This window comes from Mauremys reevesii, linkage group 22 (assembly GCF_016161935.1).
Source record: "Mauremys reevesii isolate NIE-2019 linkage group 22, ASM1616193v1, whole genome shotgun sequence".
NCBI lineage: Eukaryota > Metazoa > Chordata > Testudines > Geoemydidae > Mauremys > Mauremys reevesii.
In genome coordinates this window covers 15093076-15114518 of record NC_052644.1, presented here as the reverse complement: position 1 = coordinate 15114518, position 21443 = coordinate 15093076, and the positions used below count along the sequence as shown (strand labels likewise).

Sequence of the window (21443 nt, the reverse complement as noted above, 5' to 3'; positions counted from 1 at the left end):
ACCTTGTGTCTTCTGCAGAGCTAAAAGTGCTTCACTGGGACTGGGGTAACTAATGTGACTCTAATTTCAGCTCAAAATGTTCACTCAGCCCTGCCTTGCGGTGTCTGTGCTTCTTGATCTGCTCAGCACCGTGTGTGGCTGAAAGCCGCTGCCCAGGGGATGTACTGGGGACGTGGATGAACTTACTAATCGTCAGACGCAGCTTGTCGCACTCTGGGGAGAGAAGAAAAGAAGATCATGGATTCAGCATGGGGCTGCTCCAAATATTGGGTATATCTATTCTGCAGCTGGGAGGGTGCTTTCCAGTTTGGGCAGGCAGATACATGCAAGATCTGCTTGAGCCAGTGCGCTAAGAGTAGAAAGGAAGCACATGCAGGAGTTTGAACTAGTCGCTAAAGAACAAACTTGTTCGGACCTCCTGATGCATAGTCAGGTGAATACCCTTAGCTCCTGCCCATACTGCTCCCAGATACACTGCTACTACAGGCATGCTAAACCCACAGCAGGGCCCCTCCACAGCCTTCCAGAAGGCATCACCTCTGATCAGGGGTCTCAGTTCATGAGCTGGTTCCAGTGGAAGGTCCTATGCCCTGATGGGGGTCCACATTTGTCTTTTCTCCTCTTATCCTCCCAATTCCAGTGGCCAAAAGGAAAGGACCAACAAGATCCTTGAACAGTAGCTGTGACATTACATCAGCCAGCACCACAATGATTGGTTCTCACCTCTCCCTTCTGCAGAGTTTCCATATAGCAATATAGACCCATGGATCAAAACAGACCCTTTGTACTTAGAATGGGTAACACCCCCGACTCCATCTGCTATTACCTATGTCTTCTCCCAGCCCAGCCACCTCAGTCCTAGTACAGCAGACTAATCAGGTTCATGAGTGAGGGAAACATCTTGAATATGCAAGACAAGAATGCAACTGTTATGCGGACCATCAACAGTAATGCCCCACCTACTCAGTGGGGCAAAAAGTATGTCTCTTGATGGAGCATGTCTGCACAGACAGACCCACTCACAAGCAAGACTTGCAGTTCTTTGGTTCCTTTAGGACCCAGAAACAGGTTAACTCAGTCTTTGAATGTCAATTATCCCACTCTCATGAGATTCACCTGGTGTTTAAAGTCTCGCTTTTGAAACCCTACATGGAAAACCCCTTTGACAGGCTTTGGTTCCTTATCTGAGAGGGATACGGCCCCCAGCACACCTGAGCAGTGGCAGAAAATATACCCACTCCTGCATTAATATGAGCATTCCATAAAAATCATCTAAAAAAGCCTGGTTCAATGTGACCCAGAGGGTCTCACTTGGCAAGGAACTGATGTCAGGAAGATGTCTTGAAGCCTGGTCCTCCACCCACCGACCTGCTGACAACTACCAGACCTACAATCTCAAATTTGACAGAGGACTCCAGTCAAGGGATGTGGTTAGTGTAGGGGTGGCCAACGTGTGGGTCCGGAGCCACATGCGGCTCCTTAGAAGTTAATATGCGGCTCCTTGTACTGGCACCGACTCTGGGGCTGGAGCTACCGGCGCCAACTTTCCAATGTGCCATGGGCTTCTCACTGCTCAACCCTGGGCTCTGCCACAGGCTCTGACTCCACTCCATCCCTTCCTGCACCCTCCCTGAGCCTTACCTCATTCTCTGCCATGCCCTCGCTCCTCCAATTCTCCCCTGAGAGCCTCCTGCACACCACTAAATGGCTGATCTGGAGGTGCGGGGAGGGAGGAAGCGGCGCAGATCGGTGGGGCTGTGAGTTGGAAGGAGGCGCTGGGAGCAGGGGGGTGGCGGTGGAGCTGATAGAGGGCTGCTGACGTATTACTGTGACTCTTTGGCAATGTACTTTGGTAAATTCTGACTCCTTCTCAGAATTGGTTTGGCCACCCCTGGATTAGTGAAACAGTGTGGTTCCCGATTGTTTCCCTGGTCTATTTCAACCAAGCACGGGACTAGGAAGTTTTCCATACAACTGGGTTTTCACTGCTGAGCTCTGCTTCCCTTGTCCACACATGATCCTACACCCTGACACTGATCTCCTGGTAACCTGACCCTGCCTGTCTCCTCACACCTGACTCCTGTTCCAACCATTAGGCCTGACCACACACATCCTAGACAAATTAGAGGACTGGGCCAAAAGAAACCTGATGAGGTTCAACAAGGACAAGTTCAGAGTCCTGCACTTAGGATGGAAGAATCCCATTCACTGTCACAGACTAGGGACCGAATGGCTGGGCAGCAGTTCTGCAGAAAAGGACCTAGGGGTTACTGTGGATGAGAAGCTGGATATGAGTCAACAGTGTGCCCTTGTTGCCAAGAAGGTTAATGGCATTTTGGGCTGTATACGAAGGGGCATTGTCAGCAGATCGAGGGATGTGATCATTCCCCTCTATTCAACATTGGTGAGGCCTCATCTGGAGTACTGTGTCCAGTTTTGGGCCCCACACTACAAGAAGGATGTGGATAAATTGGAGAGAGTCCAGCGGAGGGCAACAAAAATGATTAGGGGGCTGGAGCACATGACTTCTGAGGAGAGGCTGAGGGAACTGGGATTGTTTAGTCTGCAGAAGCAAAGAATGAGGAGGGATTTGATAGCTGCTTTCAACTAACTGAAAGGGGGTCCCAAAGAAGATGGATCTAGACTGTTCTCAGTGGTAGAAGATGACAACAAGGAGTAATGGTCTCAAGTTTCAGTGGGAAGGTTTAGGTTGGATATTAGGAAAAACTTTTTCACTCAGAGAGCGGTGAAGCACTGGAATGGGTTACCTAGGGAAGTGATGGAATCTCCTTCCTTAGAGGTTTTTAAGGTCAGGCTTGAGAAAGCCCTGGCTGGGATGATTTACTTGGGAACTGGTCCTGCTTTGAGCAGGGGGTTGGACTAGATGACCTCCTGAGTTCCCTTCTAACCCTAATATTCTATGATTCTATGATCCTGTTCATGACACTGAAGCAGAGCTAGCATGTGTCTGGCTGCCCGATCTGGGAAGCTCACTTCCAGCTGTAGTATAGACGTACCCAATGAGCCAAGGGTCTCAGATGTGACAGGATGTGTCAGACAAACTGTTGTTAATGAACAGTAGAGAAGGTCCCAAATCAGCAATAAAAGAGAGCTCACAAATTGTCCCTCAGGGCAGCACAGGCAGGTGATGAGGTAAGGGACCGTCACACCAAAACATGTATCAGGTAGAGAGAGCCCTGCACTGCTACAGCCTGTCACCTGGCTACAAACCTCCTATTTCTGTGCCAGGCAATCCCTTTGTGGTGTTGATTTGCAAAAGTGTGTAACTCTAGGGTCAGTGGTTGGAAGGAGCTTAGCTGGGGAAGGATTCTATGGAATTGGGTGGCACTGGAGTTACTGTCCATCCCTAGATACATGGGGTCAGGTCCTGTCTCAGCTTCTAGTGGAACAATGTGGGTGGTGGGGCCCATCAGAGTGCACCTAACAGAGTCCATACAAAGCACAGCAGGGTTTGAAGGGTCTGTTCATTCGAGGCCCAAGTCTAGACTGGGAGAGGGGGAAATGGGACTAAGGAGTTGAGGGCTGGGATAGCAGGGAAGTAGTGGGTGGGGTCTCTGTTCATTTGAGGCCAGGAGCTAGAGTATAAGAGTGACCACATGGGGTGGTTACAGAGCAGCACTTTGGTGCGCATTCCTATTCACACCCCCGTACTGGGAACTGTTGGGCAGTGGAGACGTAGCCAGAATCCTGCTGTTCTGTAGGCATGAAATTCACTCTCAGTTAGGGATGGTACTGAAATGTGAGCTGCCAACTCTGCAGTGCACATTTCTATCCTGGGCAGGGGGAGATGGTCATGATGGTGGCTAAAGTCACAGATTGTATGTGGTGATATTCCTAATCAGAGTGGGAAAGCAGAGACACACGTTTATCAGGGGTTGACCCAAGTACCTGATTCCAGCTCCTTTTTCTCCCTCTTCTCAGTCTCTGAAATGAGGAAAAGAAAAGAGTTAAACACAGAGGCAGGAGCTGTGTGATGCTGTGTGCCCCATAACGACTGGGGCTAGTTACAGACACCCCACAGCCACGATTCTAGACCCAGGAGCCTGCACTGCAGCAGTTATCTATAGAGAGCGGCTGGCCCCTTCTCCTGCATCAGAATAATGTGATGGGCGTTGGATTGTCAAAGGCCAGGTGACACCTGTCTGTCTAGCCAGGCATGAAAGCAGGTGTCTGCTGCGGAGAGCTCACAATGCTGCGGTCGGACTGGGATAAGTAATGTGATTCTGATTTTGGCCTCAACTATTCACTCAGCCCTGCCCTGCGGTGTCAGTGCGTCTGTATCTGTTCAGCACCATGTGTGGCTGGGAGGCTACCCAGGGGCTCTACTGGGGAGGTCGGTGAACTTACCCATCTTCTGATGCTGCACCTTGAGGTCTGGGGAGAGAAGAAAGGGAGAAGATCATGGGTTCAGTATGGATCATTCCAAGAACAATGATATAGGGTTATTCCAATGTCTAAGTGCATCTTCACTGCAGCTGGAGTGAGCTTCCCAGTTTGGGCAGGTAGACAAGTACTAAATGAGCCAAGGGACTCAGAACTGATAGGACACGTAAGACAAAAGTGTTGTTAATGAACAAACAAGGTCCCAGATCAGTCCCTAAACAGAGCCCATAAATTGCCCCAAGGGTCAATCCCCCTTCTCCCTCCTCCCCAACTAATGGCACTGTAGAGAATGAGTTAAGGGAACATTACACCAGAATAGGTATCACACAACCTTCATTTGGCCTCAGACCTCCTATTTTTGTGCCAGGAAATCCCTTTGTGGTGCTGATTTGTAAAAATGTGTGACTCTAGGATCAGTGGCTGGCAGGAGCTTAGCTGGGGAAGGGTTCATGGGACTGTATAGCACTGAAGCTACTGTTCACCTCTAAAGACGTGGGTTCAGGTCCTGTCTTGAATTATAGTGGAACAATGTGGGTGCTGGGGCCCATCAGAGTGCACCTTACAGAGCATAGTAGGGAGGAAGTTTTCCCAGACCCTCAGTAAGTCCCACTGATCCATATGCACGGCATTCACTCCATCATTTAGGGTGATACTGAAATGTAAGCTACAGATACTGCAGTGTTTGAATATTTTCAAGGCAGAGGGTGATGATCGTGAAGGTGAGTGAAGCCTACACATTTTGTGTGGTGATTGTCCTATCTCCTTATAGTGTGAAAGCACAAACACACGTTTACTAGGGATTATCCAAGTACCTGATTCCAGTCGCATGTTCTTATCCTTCTCAGTCTCTGAAATGGGCAAGAGAAAAGAGTTAGACACAGACACAGGAGCTGTGTGATGCTGTGTGACCCATTGTGACTGGGGTTAGTTACAGACACCGACAGTCACACTCCCAGAGCCAGTGCAGGATCCAGCAGCATTGATAGCTGTGGTGCTGGTGGTTAGTGATACACTAATATGCAGGAGCCATGAGATTTGCAAATCATCTAACCTTGATGGAAGATGTGGATCTGGATCCCAATACAGCTCTGACATTCCCAACCCTTCCATCTAAGGGGAATTCCTGTTCTGTGTTATTAGCAGCCCTTTGGAGCAAAAAAGCTACACACTCCAGGTATAATTAGAGCATGGCCGTGCAGATGATTAGGGCTCAAATTTGGTATCTGGCCTTGGCAACAAAGCATGGAAACATGAGCCACTTTCTGGGAACTGGCCCAGAAAAGCTGCACTCCAACAGTCATCTATAGACAGCAGCCAGAACAATGTGATGGCATTGGATTGTCAAAGGCCAGGTGACACCTGTCTGTCTATCCAGGCATAAGAGCAGGTAACCCTGTATCTGCTGTAGAGAGCTCACAGTGCTGCACTGGGTCTGGGATAACTAATGTGACTCTAATTTCAGCTCAAAATATTCACTCAGCCCTGCCCTGCGGTATCAATGTTTCTGGATCTGCTCAGCACCTTGTGTGGCTGGGAACCGCTGCCCAGGGGCTCTACTGGGGACATGGATGAACTTACCAATTGTCCTACGCAGCTGGCCACACTCTGGGGAGAGAAGAAAAGAAGATCATCTTGGATTCAGCATGGGCCTGCTCCAAATTGTGGGTACGTCTATTCTGAAGCTGGGATGGTGCTTCCCAGTTTGGACAGCCAGACACGTGATAGATCTGCTTGAGCCAGTGCGCTAAAAGTAGCAGGGAAGCACGTGCTGGACTTTGGGCTAGTAGCTAAAGAACAAACTTGTTCGGACCTCCTGGTGCATAGTCAGGTGAATACCTTTAGCTCCTGCCCATACTGCTCCCAGATACACTAATAGTCCGGGCATGCTATATCAACAGCAGAGCCCTAGAGTTTCACACTCTCATCTCCATGGATATCCAGACCACGTTACCTCTGATCAGGGGTCTCAGTTCATGAGCTGGTTCCGGTGGAAGGCTCTATGCCCTGATGGGGGTCCACACTTGTCTTTTCTCTGCTTATCCTCTCAAATCCGGAGGCCAAAAGGAAAGGACCAACAAGATCCATGAACTGTAGCTGTGACATTACGTCAGCCAGCACCACAATAATTGGTCCTCGCCTCTCCCTTCTGCAGAGTTTCCACATAACAACATAGACCATTAAATCTACATTCCTTATTATTGACACAAGTTCGCAACAACTTCTTACATAGTTCTTTCCCACTTGCCTCACACAATCCTTGTTTCTACAAATCTCGCATACTTAGGGTTACAGCTAGCCTGACTCTTGCTCTACTTCCACAATGCAAATGGGATTTTCACTGCTGAGTTCTGCTTCCCTTGTGCTAACTGCTCCTACTCCTGGACTCTGATCTCCTGGTAACCTGACCCTGCCTGTCTCCTCACACCTGACTCCTGTTCCAACCACTAGGCCTGACCACCCACATCCTGTTCATGACACTTGAGCAGAGCTAGCATGTGTCTGGCTACGCGATCTGGGAAAACTGCTTCCATCTGCAGTATAGACATACCCAAAGAGCCAAAGGTGTCAGATATGACAGGACATGCCAGACAAAGCTGTTGTTACCAGGCCCGGCTCTACTGTTTTTGCTGCCCCAAGCAGCGCACCGAATTGCCACCGCGGATGGCGTGGGCAGTCCGTGTGCCATTAGGGCGGCATGCACGTTTCCGCAGCAGCGGCAATTGAGCAGCAGCTTCTGTCTTCAGCCGGAAGACAGAAGCCACCGAATTGCCCTGGCGAGCAGCTGAACATAGAATCTGCCGCCGAATTGCTGAGGCCGCGAAAATGCGTGAGCCGCCCTAACGGAACATGGACTGCCCCCGCCGTCCGTGGCACCAATTCGGCGCACTGCTTGGAGCGGCAAAAACACAGGGACTGCGGCCCATTGCAAATTGCCGCCCCAAGCACCTGCTTGGAATGCTGGTGCCTGGAGCTGGCCCTGGTTGTTATGGCACAACAGACAAGGTCCCAGATAAGGCCTTAGACAGAGCCCACAAATTGCCCCAGCTGATGGCACTGCCGGGAATGAAGGGAGGGAGCGTCACACCAGAACATGTATCCTGTAGAGAGAGGCCTGCACTGCTGCAGCCTGTCACCCGGCCTCACACCTCCTATTTCTGTGCTGGGCAGTCCCTTTGTGGTGCTGACTGCAAGGTTAGTGGTTGGCAGGAGCTTAGCTGGGGAAGGGCTCTGTGGGGCTGTGTGGCACTGGTTATACTGCCCACCTCCAGACCCTGGGTCAGGACCAGTCCTGGGTCTCATGGGAAGACTGTGGGTTGTGGGTCCTATGAGAATGTACCTCACTGAGCACATACTGAGTGTAGAAGGGTTTGGAGTCTCTGTTTATTTAAGGCCCAGGCCTAGAGTAGGAGGGTGGTTAGAGTGTGAGGAACAGAACAGGACTGGACAGGACTGGGGAGTTCAGGGCTGGGATACCAGGGAGGTAGTTGGTAGGGAGTGAGGGACACCAGCTGTGCCTGGGTAGCCCAGGGCTTGGATAGTGGTGGTTATGGTTGGGGACTGAGGGGCACCAGCAGAGCAGTGAGCATGTAGGGAGCTCAGAATTGGGGTAGCAGCTATTTTGCAGGTTGGAACTGAGATGTATCCACTAGAGTTGCCAACTGTGGATGGACATATTCCTGAAGGTTTCAGCATATGGCATAATGGTTAATTAAAGATTAATCTTGAATTCCTGGAGACTCCAAGCCAATCCTGGAGGTTTGGCAACACTAGTATCCCTGACTCAGGGCTTGTCTACACAGCCCCATAGTTCAGCCTCCAGGTGCTTCTGTGTAACTGTCCTGTGTGGATGCTGCTAGTGTGCACTGAACAGTCCCTAGTTTACACTAATACAGTCCTCTGAAGATGGGACTATGTTAATCTGAAATAGGAACCTTTAAATTCACACCTACAGCATCCACACGGGTTGTCACAGTGCAACATTGCTATTTACACCCCCATAATCTGAACATTTGTTGGCCATGTGGAGATAGCCTGAGTCCCACCATCCCACATGCAGTAAATTCACTCTCCGTTGTTAAGGATGATATTGAAATGTGAGCTGCAAACACTGCAGTGTTTATTTATTTCCAGCACAGGGGGGGATGATCAGAAAGATGACAGAAATCCATACAATGTATATGAGGATTTCTCTACTTTGTTACCTTGTGAAAGCACAGACACACGTTTACTAGGGGTTTAGCCAAGTACCTGATTCAAAGGCCTTCTTCTGAGCTTCTGAAATAGGGAGGAGAAAAGAGTTAGACACAGAGACTGGAGCTGTGTGATGCACTGTGCCCCAAAATGACTGGGGTTAGTTGCAGACACCCCATAGTCACACTCCCATCCCCAATGCAGTAATGAATAGCTTTGATAGAATCGGGGTTGGTGCAATGCAGTAATGAGTAGCTTTGATAGAATCGGGGTTGGTGGTTAGTGATACGCACCAACACACAAGAGCCCTGGGATTTACAAAGCATCTAACCTTGACAGAAGACGTGGGGCTGGATCCTGATACAGCTCTGACATTCTCAACCCTTCCGTCTAAAGAGAATTGCTTTTCTGTGTTAGTAACAGCCCTTTGGAGCATCAAAGCTACACACTCCGGGTGTAACTAGGGGATGGACATGCTTATGATTGCTTGGAACTCACATCTGGGATCTGTCTTTGGCAGCAAAACATGGAAACATGAGTCTGAATCTGGATTCTTGCTCACTTGCACCTTCTGGGAAATGGCCCAGAAGAGCCTACATTACTGCAGTCATCTATAGAAACCGACTGGCCGCCTCCTCCTCCATCAGAACAATGTGATTGGCATTGGATTGTCCAAGCCAAGGTAACACCTGTCTGTCTATCCAGGCATGAGAGCAGGTAACCCTGTGTCTGCTGCAGAGAGCTCACAGTGCTGCGGTCAGACTGGGATAAGTAATGTGATTCTGATTTTGGCCTGAAGTGTTCAATCAGCCCTGCCCTGTGGTGTCTGTGCTTCTGGATCTGCTCAGCACCTTGTGTGGCTGGGAACCGCTGCCCAAGGGATCTACTGGGGACATGGATGAACTTACCAATTGTCCTACACAGGTTGATGCACTCTGGGGAGAGAGGAAAAGAAAGTCATCTTGGATTCAGCATGGGCCTGCTCCAAATTGTGGGCACGTATATTCTGCAGCTGGGAGGGTGCTTCCCAATCTGGGCAGGCAGACACGTGCTAGATCTGCTTGAGCCAGTGCGCTAAAAGTAGCAGGCAAGCACGTGCTGGAGTTTGGGCTAGTCGCTAAAGAACAAACTTGTTCGGACCTCCTGGTGCATAGTCAGGTGAATACAGTTAGCTCCTGCCCATACTACTCCCAGATACACTAAAGTCCACACATTATATGTTGTAATATTCCTAATGATCCGACTGGGAAAGCACAGACACACAGGTTGGCCCAAGTACCTGATTCCAGCTCCTTGCTCTCCCTCTTCTCAGTCTCTGAAATGAGGAAAAGAAAAGAGTTAGACACAGAGACAGGAGCTGTGTGATGCTGTGTTCCCCATAACAACTGGGGTTAGTTACAGACACCTCACGACCATGATTCTAGCCCCAGGAGCCTGCACTGCAGAAGTCATCTATAGAGAGTGGCTGGCCCCTTTTCCTGCATCAGAACAAGGTGACTGGCATTGGATTGTCAAAGGCCAGGTGACACCTGTCTGTCTATCCAGGCATGAGAGCAGGTAACCCTGTATCTGCTGTAGAGAGCACACAGTGCTGCACTGGGTCTGGGGTAACTAACGTGACTCTAATTTCAGCACAAAATGTTCACTCAGCCCTGCCCTGCGGTATCAGTGTTTCTGGATCTGCTCAGCTCCTTGTGTGGCTGGGAACCGCAGCCCAGGGGCTCTACTGGGGACATGGATGAACTTACCAATTGTCCTACTCAGCTGGCCGCACTCTGGGGAGAGAAGAAAAGGAGACCATTATGGGTTCAGCGTGGGTCATTTTCAGCAGGGTGACACGGGGTTATTCCAAACTTTGTATACATCTACACTGCAGTTGGCAGTGAGCTTCCCAGTCTGAGTAGGCAGACACACGGCAGCTCTGCTTGAGCCAGTGCGCTAAAAGTAGCAGGGTCATGGGGGTAGCACATGCAATGGTTTGGACTAGCTGCTCAAACACAAACCTTCTTGCACCTCCTGGGTATGTACACAGATGGCTACCCTGAGCCGCAGCCCCTGCTACCCCAGCCACACTGCTATTGTTAGTGAGCTAATTCAACAGAGCTGGCTGAGAAGCTTGCTCCCAGCTGCAGTGCAGACATTCCCGATGAGCCAAGGGTCTCAGGACCAACAGCACAGGTCAGAACAAAACTGTTGGTAAATGAACAACAGACAAAGTCCCAGATCAACCGCTAAACAAACCCACAAATTGCCCCCTGCTATCGTCATTGAAAGGAATGAGGAGAGGGAGCATCACACCAGAGCATGTGTCATGTAGAGAGACACCTGCAATGCTGCAGCCTCTCACCCAGACTCAGACCTCCTATTTCTGTGCTGTGCAATCCCTTTGTGCTGCTGATCTGCATAAGTGTGTAACTCTAGGGTTAGTGGAAGGCTGAGGAAGGGACCATGGAGCTGTGTGACACTGGATTTACTGCCCACCCCTAGAGAGGTGGAGTCGGGTCCTGTCTTGGATTCTAGTGGAACAAGGTGAGCGGTGGTGCCCATAAGAGCCCATATAGCACATCATAGGGTTTGGAGGCTCTGTTCATTCGAGGCCCAGGCTTAGACTAGGAGGGGGTAAAACAGGGGTGAGGAGGTGAGGACTAAGATAGCAGGGAAGTGGTGTGTGGGGACTGAGGGATGCCAACAGAGCTGGAGCTGGTACAGGAAGCCCTGGGTTGGGATAGTAGTGGTGGTATTTGTCTTATGGGGACCCTCTGCACAGCTCAGTTTCAGGGTCCCTACCAGTGATCCACCATGTATGGCGTGTGGGCAGAAGACACCATTCAGAGGCCTGGGTAGCACTGAGCAAGATGGAGCAGCTGACACCTAGTGAGTGAGATCTGGCTTTGAGGGGACCCCTCACTATCTTGGGGTTCCCTGAAATTGCCTGGCTTGGAGGTGCCTAATGCCATCAGGATTGATGGTCACTTCCAAAGTTAGGATTGAGGGTCACTGGCCGAGCTGTGGGACTGGAGAGTTGAGGGCTGTGATTGCAGGGCACTGCTGATGGTGATTGAGGGGCCCTGGCAGAGCTGAGTGTGTGGGAGACTGGCACTGCATAGTAGGGGGCTCAAGGCTGGGATTGAGGGGCAGGGCTGTGTGCACATGGGAAGCCCAGTATTGATATAGCAGGGATTTTTCATGTGGAAATTGAGATATATCCACAGAACTGCTTGGAGGAAGTTTGCCTGGACCCTCGGTAAGTCCCACTGGTCCATATGCACGACATTCACTCCATCATTTAGGATGATACTGAAATGTGAGCTACAAACACTGCAGTGTATGACTAGTTTCAGGGCAGGAGGAGATGATCATGAAGGTGACTGAAGACCATACATTGCAATCCCTTTGTGGTATTGATTTGCAAAAGTGTAAAGGCAGCAAAGAATCCTGTGGCACCTTATAGACTAAAAGACGTTTTGCAGCATGAGCTTTCATGGGTGAATACCCACTTCGTCGGATGCAAGTAGTGGAAATTTCCAGGGGCAGGTATATATATGCAAGCAAGAAGCAAGTTAGAGATAACGAGGTTAGATCAATCAGGGAGGATGAGGACCTCTTCTAGCAGTTGAGGTGTGAAAACCAAGGGAAACCTCATGAAGAAACTTGCACAAATACAGACAGATATCATCTTCCTTTCCAAATGCAAACGGATGGACATCATACCTAATGGACTAAAGGTAAAAAATCCACTGCTATCTACATACTACACAGACCACAGTGAGAGATTATGCCATACTCTATCAAAGAAACTGAGAAACCAGCTGATCAGCATCCTATACAGCAGGAAAACATAAAAAAGAGCTCTCCAACCTGGAGACTCTCATTAATAACGAAACTTCCATACAAATGGACTTCACTAAAAAAAGATAGGAGATCTACATTACTCACTTCACCTCTCTACAAAGGAAAAAGGACTGTAAGCTGTCTAAACTCCTACCTGCCACATGGGGCCACAACCTTGGTACCCCTAACCCACCCAGCAATATCGTCAATCTATCCAACCACACGCTCAGCCCAGAAGAAAAGTCTGTCCTATCTCGGGGACTCTCTTTCTGCCCTGCCACCCCCACCAACATGATACAGTTCTGCAGCGATCTGGAAGCCTACTTTCGCCGTCTCCAACTCAAAGAATACTTTCAGGACAACACTGAACAGCGCACTGATACACAGTTACCCTCCCACCAACAGCACAAGAAGAAGAACTCCACATGGACTCCTCCTGAGGGTTGAAATGACAGTCTGGACCTATACATTGAATGCTTCCACTGACGTGCACAGGCAGAAATTGTGGAAAAACAACATCGCTTGCCTCACAACCTAAGTCGTGCAGAACGCAATGCCATCCACAGCCTCAGAAACCATCCTGACATTATAATCAAAGAGGCTGATAAAGGAGGTGATGTTGTCATCATGAACAGGTCTGACTACCAAAAGGAGGCCGCCAGACGACTCTCCAATACCAAATTTTACAGGCCACTTCCCTCAGATCCCACTGAGGAATACACTAAGAAACTGCACCATCTACTCAGGACACTCCCTACACCAACACCGGAACAAATCAACATATCCTTAGAGCCCCGACCAGGGTTATTCTATCTACTACCCAAGATCAACAAACCCGGAAATCCTGGATGCCCCATCATCTTGGACGTTGGAACTCCCACTGAAGGACTGTCTGGATATGTGGACTCTCTGCTCAGACCCTATGCCACCAGCACTCCCAGCTATCTCCGTGACACCACTGAATTCCTGAGGAAACTACAATGCATTGGTGACCTTCCAGAAAACACCATCCTAGCCACCATGGATGTAGAGGCTCTCTACACAAACATCCCACACACTGATGGAATACATGCTATCAGGAACAGTATCCCTGATGATGCCACACCACAACTGGTTGCTGAGCTCTGTGCCTTTATCCTCACACACAACTATTTCAAATTTGATACAATATATATCTCCAGATCAGTGGCACCGCTATGGGCACCCGCATGGCCCAACAATATGCCAATATTTTTATGGCTGACCTGGAACAACGCTTCCTCAGCTCCCGTCCACTCACACCCCTTCTCTACCTACACTACATTGATGACATCTTCATCATCTGGACCCATGGGAAGGAGACTCGGGAAAAATTCCACCACGATTTCAACAGCTTCCACCTCTCCATCAACCTCAGCCTGGACCAATCTACACGGGAGGTCCACTTCCTAGACACCACGGTGCAAATAAGTGATGGTCACATTAACACCACCCTATACCAAAAACCTACCGACCGCTATGCCTACCTTCATGCCTCCAGCTTCCATCCCGGACACACCACAAGATCCATTGTCTACAGCCAAGCACTGAGGTACAACCGTATCTGCTCTAACCCCGCAGACAGAGACCAACACCTACAAAATCTCCACCAAGCATTCTCAAAACTACAGTACCCACACGAGGAAATAAGGAAACAGATCAACAGAGCCAGACGTGTACCCAGAAGCCTCCTACTGCAAGACAAACCCAAGAAAGAAACCAACAGGACTCCACCCGCCATCACATACAGTCCCCAGCTAAAACCCCTCCAACGCATCATCAGGGATCTACAACCCATCCTGGACAATGATCCCACACTTTCATAGGCCTTGGGTGGCAGGCCAGTCCTCGCCCACAGACAGCCTGCCAACCTGAAGCATATTCTCACCAGTAACTGCACACCGCACCATAGTAACTCTAATCAGGAACCAATCCATGCAACAAACCTCGATGCCAACTCTGCCCACATATCTACACCAGCGACACCAGCACAGGACCTAACCAGATCAGCCACACCATCACCAGTTCATTCACCTGCACGTCGACAAATGTAATATATGCCATCATATGCCAGCAATGCCCCTCTGCTATGTACATCGGCCAAACTGGACAGTCTCTAAGGAAAAGGATAAATGGACACAAATCAGACATTAGGAATGGCAATATACAAAAACCTGTAGGAGAACACTTCAACCTCCCTGGCCACACAATAGCAGATCTTAAGGTGGCCATCCTGCAGCAAAAAAACTTCAGGGCCAGACTTCAAAGAGAAACTGCTGAGCTTCAGTTCATCTGCAAATTTGACACATCAGCTCAGGATTAAACAAAGACTGTGAATGGCTTGCCAACTACAGAACCAGTTTCTCTTCCCTTGGTTTTCACACCTCAACTGCTAGAACAGGGCCTCATCCTCCCTGATTGAACTAACCTCGTTATCTCTAGCTTGCTTCTTGCTTGCACATATATATACCTGCCCCTGGAAATTTCCACTACTTGCATCCGACGAAGTGGGTATTCACCCACGAAAGCTCATGCTGCAAAACGTCTGTAAGTCTATAAGGTGCCACAGGATTCTTTGCTGCTTTTACAGATCCAGACTAACACGGCTACCCCTCTGATACTTGCAAAAGTGTGTAACTCTAGGGTAAGTGATTGGAAGGAGCATAGCGGGGGAAGGAATTCTTGGGGCTAGGTGGCCGTGGAGTTACTGTCCATCCTTAGATACATGGGTCAGGTTCTCTCTCAACTTCTAGTGGAACAATGCGGGTGATGGGACCCATCAGAGTGCACCTCACAGAGCCCATGCAGAGCATAACTGGGTTTGGAGGCTCTGTTCATTTGAGGCCCAGGCCTAGACTAGGAGGGAGGAAAACAGGACTGAGGAGCTGAGGGCTGGGATAGCTGGAAAGCGGTGGGTGGAATGACAGTCTCTGTTCATTGGAGGCCCAGAGCTAAAGTATAAGGGTGAAGGTGCAGGGGGGAAGGAGCTCAGGGCATGGCAAGGAGGTAGATGGTGGGGGACAAGGGGCACCAGCAGAGCTGTGCCTATGTGGGGAGCTCGGAGTTGGGATGGCAGATATTTTGCAGGTCACAGTTGAGATATCTCCACAGACCTGCATGGAGGAAGTTTGCCCAGCCCCTCACTAAGGGCTTGTCTACACAGCCCCAGAGTTTGGCCTATGTTGGTGTGATCTGCAGGTTATACTAAAGTGATGCTTTGGGACTGACCCTGCTGGATGCTGCTGATGCGCACTATATGACACCTAGTTCATACTAACAAAGTCTTCTTCAAATAGGACTATATATATGCAAACTAGGGACCTTTTAGTTCACACCCACAGCATCCACATGGGGTGGTTACAGAGCAGCACTTTGGTGCGCATTCCTGTTCACACCCCCGTACTGCGAACTGTTGGGCAGTGAAGATGTAGCCAGAATACTGCTGTTCCATAGGCATCTCAGTTGTTAGGGATGGTACTGAAATGTGAGCTGCCAACTCTGCAGTGCACATTTCTATCCTGGGCAGGGGGAAATGATCGTGATGGTGACTGGGACCTGGTCTACACTACGAGTTTATCTTGAATTTAGCAGTGTTAAACTGAATTAACCCTGCACCCGTCCACATAATGAAGCCCTTTACTTCAATATAAAGGGCTCTTAATATTGATATCTGTACTCCTCCCCGATGAGGGGAGCAGTGCTGAAATCGGTATTGCCATTTCGAATTAGGGTTAGTGTGGCCAGAATTCGACGGTATTGGCCTCTGGGAGCTATCTTACAGTGCACCATTGTGACCGCTCAGGACAGCAATCTGAACTTGGATGCATTGGCCAGGTAGACAGGAAAAGCACCGTAAACTTTTCAATTTTATTTCCTGTTTGCGCAGCGTGGAGAGCTGATCAGCACAGGTGACATGCAGTCTGAGAATCAAAAAAGAGCTCCAGCATGGATTGTATGGGAGATACTGAATCTGATCTCTGTATGGGGAGATGAATCTGTTCTATCAGAACTCTGTTCCAATAGACGAAATGCCAAAACATTTGAAAAAATCTCCAAGGCTATGATGGACAGAGGCCACAACAGGGACTCAACACAGTGCTACGTGAAACTTAAGGAGCTGAGACGAGTGTACCAGAAAGCCAAATAATCAAATGGATGCTCACGGAGGGAGGGGCAACTGACGACTGTAGCTATCCCACAGTTCCTGCACTCTCCGGAAACAATTTGAATTCTTGGCTGAACTCCCAAAGCCTGAAGGGTCAAAAACATTGTCGCGGGTGGTTCAGGGTATATGTCGTCAGCCCCCCCGCCCCTCCCTCTATGAAAGCAAAGGGAAAAAATCATTTCTCGCCTTTTTTCAATGTCACCATATGAATACTGGATGCTGCTGGCAGACGTGGTGCTGCAGCGCTACACAGCAGTATCCCCTTGCCTTGCCTTGCCGACGACAGATGGTACAGTAAAACTGATAGCCGTCAACATCCCGTGGGTGCTCCTGGCTGGCCTCGTTGAGGTTGGCCGGGGGTGCCTGGGCAAAAATGGGAATGACTCCCAGTCATTCTCTTCTTTAAGCTTTGTATAATGGAGAGTCAGTCCTACCTGGAATATCATGGCAGCTGGAGGCTTTTCCCTCAGGCTGCTCTCCCCAGTCAGCAGCACCGTGCGGTTGCGCCTACCCCTTGCTACCAGGGCTCACAATCAGATATTTAGACCTCTACATTTTGCTGCTAGTAAAAAAATTAAGCTGCCGTTTAGAACTGTCCCCCAACATACATATCCTGGGACATTTTGTATTTTACCAGTGTCAACCAAAGGCCCACACACAAATGGAGATTCAGTCCTGCCTGCGCTTCTATCCTAGTGCTTCTCACAGAGTCCCATTTTCAGCTACAGGCTGAGTAAGTGCAGAATGATGGTTCACTCTGCTTTGCTGTAAGCCAACCGCCCTCCCCTCCCATCTTTGATCTCTGCTTGCCGAGGCAATAAAGTCAGTGTTGTTTCTTATTCATGCATTCTTTATTACTTCATCACACAAATCGGGGGATAACTGCCACAGTAGCCCAGGAGGGGTGGGAGAGGAGAGAAGCAACAGGAGGCGCTGTTGCAGGGGCACCCCCTAGAATGGCATGCAGCTCATCATTTCTGCAGGATGTCTGGGGCTCTGACCCGGAGCGGCTGTTTGCCTCTCTGGTCCTTTAGTAGGTTGCCTGATATTCTAGACAGGACTGACTCTTCATTAGACAAAACTTAAAGAAGAGAATGACCTGGGGAGTCATTCTCATTTTTGTCCAGACTTCCCCGGCAGACCTCACCGAGGCTGGCCAGGAGCACCCATGACTGCAGTCGATGGTACAATATGACTAGTAACCGTCTTTGTCAACTTGCAAAGCAGCAGACGGTACAGTATGACTGGTAACCATCTTTGCTAACTTGCAAAGGAAAGGGGATGCTGCTGTGTAGCGCTGCAGTACCGCGTCTGTCAGCAGCATCCAGTAGACATACAGTGACAGTGAACAAAGGCTGAATGGTCTCCATGGTTGCCGTGCTATGGTGTCTGCCCGGACAATCCAGGGAAAAGGGCACAAAATGATTGTCTGCCATTGCTTTCATGGAGGGAGGATTGATTGACGACATTTACCCAGAATCACCTGCGACACTGTTTTTGCCCCTTCATGCATTGAGATCTCCACCCAGAATTCCAATGGGCAGGGGAGACAGTGGGAACTATGGGATAGCCACTCACAGTGTAATGCTCCGGAAGTTGAAGCTAGCCTCAGTATGAAGTTGAGTGCACACTGCCGAATTAATGTGCTTAGTGTGGCTGCGTGCACTTGACTTTATACAATCTGTTTCCAAAAATCGGTTTCTGTAAAATAGGAATAATCCCGTAGTGAAGACATACTCTAAAGTCCACACATTGTATGTGCTGATATTCCTAATAATCAGAGTGGGAAAGCAAAGACACACGTTTACCAGGGTTGACCCAAGTACCTGATTCCAGCTCCTTGTACTTTCTCTCCTCAGACACTGAAATAGGGAGGAGAAAAGAGTTAGACACAGAGACAAGAGCTATGTGATTCTGTGTACCCCATAATGACTGGGGTTACAGACACACCACAGCCAATTCTAGACCCAGGAGCCTGCACTGCAGCAGTCATCTACAGAGAGTGGCTGGCCCCTTCTCCTGCATCAGAATAATGTGATCGGCATTGGATTGTCAAAGGCCAGGGGACACTTGTCTCGCTATCCAGACATGAGAGCTGGTGACCCTGTGTCTGCTGCAGAGAGCTCACAATGCTGCGGTCGGAGTGGGATAAGTAATGTGATTCTGATTTTGACCTCAACTGTTCACTCAGCCCTGCCCTGCGGTGTCGGTACTTCTGTATCTGCTCAGCACCATGTGTGGCTGGGAGCTGCTGCCCAGGGGCTCTACTGGGGTGGTCGGTGAACTTACCCATCTTCTGATTCTGCACCTTGAGTTCTGGGGAGAGAAGGGAGAAGATCATGGGTTCAGTGTGAATCATTCCAAGAGCAATGATGTAGGGTTATTCCAATATCTAAGTGCATCTTCTCTGCAGCTGGAGTGAGCTTCCCAGTTTGGGCAGGCAAACAAATACCAAATGAGCCAAGGGACTTAGAACTGATAGGACACGTAAGACAAAACTTGCTCATGAACACACAAGGTCCCAGATCAGTGCCTGAACAGAGCCCACAAATTGCCCCAAGGACCAACACACACCATGAGGTAAGGGAGCTTTACACCAGAATAGGTATCACACAGCCTGTCACCTGCCCTCAGACCTCCTATTTCTGCGGCGGGCAATCCCTTTGCGGTGCTGATTTGTAAAAATGTGCAACTCTAGGATCAGTGGCTGGCAGGAGCTTAGCTAGGGAAGGGCTCCGTGGGGCTGTGTGGCACTGAAGCTACTATCCACATCTAAAGACATGGGGTCAGGTCCTGTCTTGAATTCTAGTGAAACAATGTGGGTGTTGGGGCCCATCAGAGTGCACATCACAGAGCCCGTACAGAGCGTAGTAGGGAGGAAGTTTTCCCAGACCTCACTAAGTCCCACTGGTCCATATTGACGATATTCACTCCATCATTCTGGATGATACTGAAATGTGAGCTACAGACACTGCAGTGTTTGAATATTTTCAGGACAGGGGGAGATGATTGTGACGGTTCCTGAAGACTATACATTTAGTGTGGTGATTGTCCTATCTCGTTATAGTGTGAAAGCACAAACACACGTTTACTAGGGATTATCCAGGTACCTGACTCCAGTCGTGTGTTCTTGTCCTTCTCAGTCTCTGAAATGGGCAAGAGAAAAGAGTTAGACACAGACACAGGAGCTGTGTGATGCTATGTGACCCTTTGTGACTGGGGTTAGTTACAGACACCAACAGACACACTCTCAGCCCCAGGGCAGGCACCAGCAGCATTGATAGCAGTGTGGCTGGTGGTTAGTGACAGACTAACATGCAGGAGCCATGGGATTTGCATATTATCTAACCTTGTTGGAAGATGTGGGTCTGGATCCCGATACAGCTCTGACATTCCCAACCCTTCCATCTAAGGGAATTCCTGTTCTGTGTTACAAACAGCCCTTTGGAGCATCAAAGCTACATACTCCAGGTACAACTAGGGCATGAACGTGCAGATGACTGAAGCTCACATCTGGGATCTGGCCTTGGCAACAAAGCATGGAAACATGAGCCACATTGTGGGAACTGGCCCAGAAGAGCCTCCAGCAGTTATGTATAGACAGCAGCTAGCCACTCCCACTGCATCAGAACAATGTGATGTCATTGTATTGTTGAAGCCAAGGTGACACCTGTCTGTCTATCCAGGAATAAGAGCAGGTAACCCTGTATCTTACGCAAAGCTCACAGTGCTGCACTGGGACTGGGGTAACTAATGTGACTCTAATTTCAGCTCAAAATGTTCACTCAGCCCTGCCCTGCGTTGACTTTGATTCTTGATCAAAGCAACTTGTGTGGCTGAGAGCCACAGCCCAGGGGCTCTACCGGGGACATGGATGAACTTACCAATCGTCCTATGCAGCTTGTCGCACTCTGGGGAGAGAAGAAAATAAGTTCATGGATTCAACATGGGGCTGCTCCAAATTTTGGGTATATCTACTCTGCAGCTAGGAGAGTGCTTCCCAGTTTGGGCAGGCAGACATGTGCTAGATCTGCTTGAATCAGTGCACTAAAAGTAGCAAGGAAGCACGTGCTGGAGTTTGGGCTAGTCGCTAAAGAACAAACTTGTTCGGACCTCCTGGTGCATAGTCAGGTGAATACCTTTAGCTCCTGCCCATACTGCTCCCAGATACACTGCTAGTCTGGGCATGCTATTTCAACAGCAGGGCCCTAGAGTTTCACACTCTCATCTCCATGGCCATCCAGAACACGTTACCTCTGATCAGGGGTCTCAGTTGAGCTGGTTTCGGTTGAAGGCCCTATGCCTAAAGGGGGTCCACACGTGTCTTTTCTCTGCTTATCCTCCCAAATCCGGCGGCCAAAAGGAAAGGACCAATAAGATCCTTGAACAGTAGCTGTGATATTATGCCAGCCAGCACCACAATGATTGGTCCTCGCCTCTCCCTTCTGCACAGTTTCCACATAACAACATAGACCATTAATCCATGGATCAAAAAAGACCCTTTTGTACTTAGTATGGGTACCACCCCCGACTCCATCCGCAATTACCTATGTCTTCTCCCAACCCAGCCTAGTACAGCAGAGTAATCAGGTTCATGAGTAAGGAAACATCTTCAAAAGGCAAGACAAGACTACAAACATTATGCGGACCATCAACAGCAAGGCCCCACCTACTCAGTGGGGCAAAAAGTATGGCTCTCGATGGAGCATCTCTGCACAGGCAGACCCACTCACAAGCTAGACTTTCAGTTCCTTCGTTCCTTTACGATATAGAAACAGGTTAACTCAGTCTTTGAATGTCAATTTCTCCACTCTCAGAAGATTCACCTGGTGTT

At 49.3% G+C, this 21443-nt stretch overlaps 1 protein-coding gene across 1 annotated transcript in view; it reads right to left on the bottom strand.

The window, feature by feature from the left end:
- Positions 1–49: 49 nt before the first annotated feature.
- Positions 50–21443, bottom strand: part of LOC120388853 (butyrophilin subfamily 3 member A2-like) — a 50741-nt gene continuing 29347 nt past the window's right edge. Inside the window, exons 10-22 of the mRNA XM_039510944.1 lie at positions 20494–20520; positions 19720–19755; positions 18899–18925; positions 18436–18471; positions 10344–10370; positions 9875–9910; positions 9504–9530; positions 8653–8679; positions 5983–6009; positions 5217–5252; positions 4369–4395; positions 3910–3945; positions 50–213 (exon numbers count right to left, since the gene is read on the bottom strand). Of these exons, the coding sequence (XP_039366878.1) occupies positions 50–213; positions 3910–3945; positions 4369–4395; positions 5217–5252; positions 5983–6009; positions 8653–8679; positions 9504–9530; positions 9875–9910; positions 10344–10370; positions 18436–18471; positions 18899–18925; positions 19720–19755; positions 20494–20520 (533 nt within the window). The remainder of the gene's footprint in view (positions 214–3909; positions 3946–4368; positions 4396–5216; positions 5253–5982; positions 6010–8652; positions 8680–9503; positions 9531–9874; positions 9911–10343; positions 10371–18435; positions 18472–18898; positions 18926–19719; positions 19756–20493; positions 20521–21443) is intronic.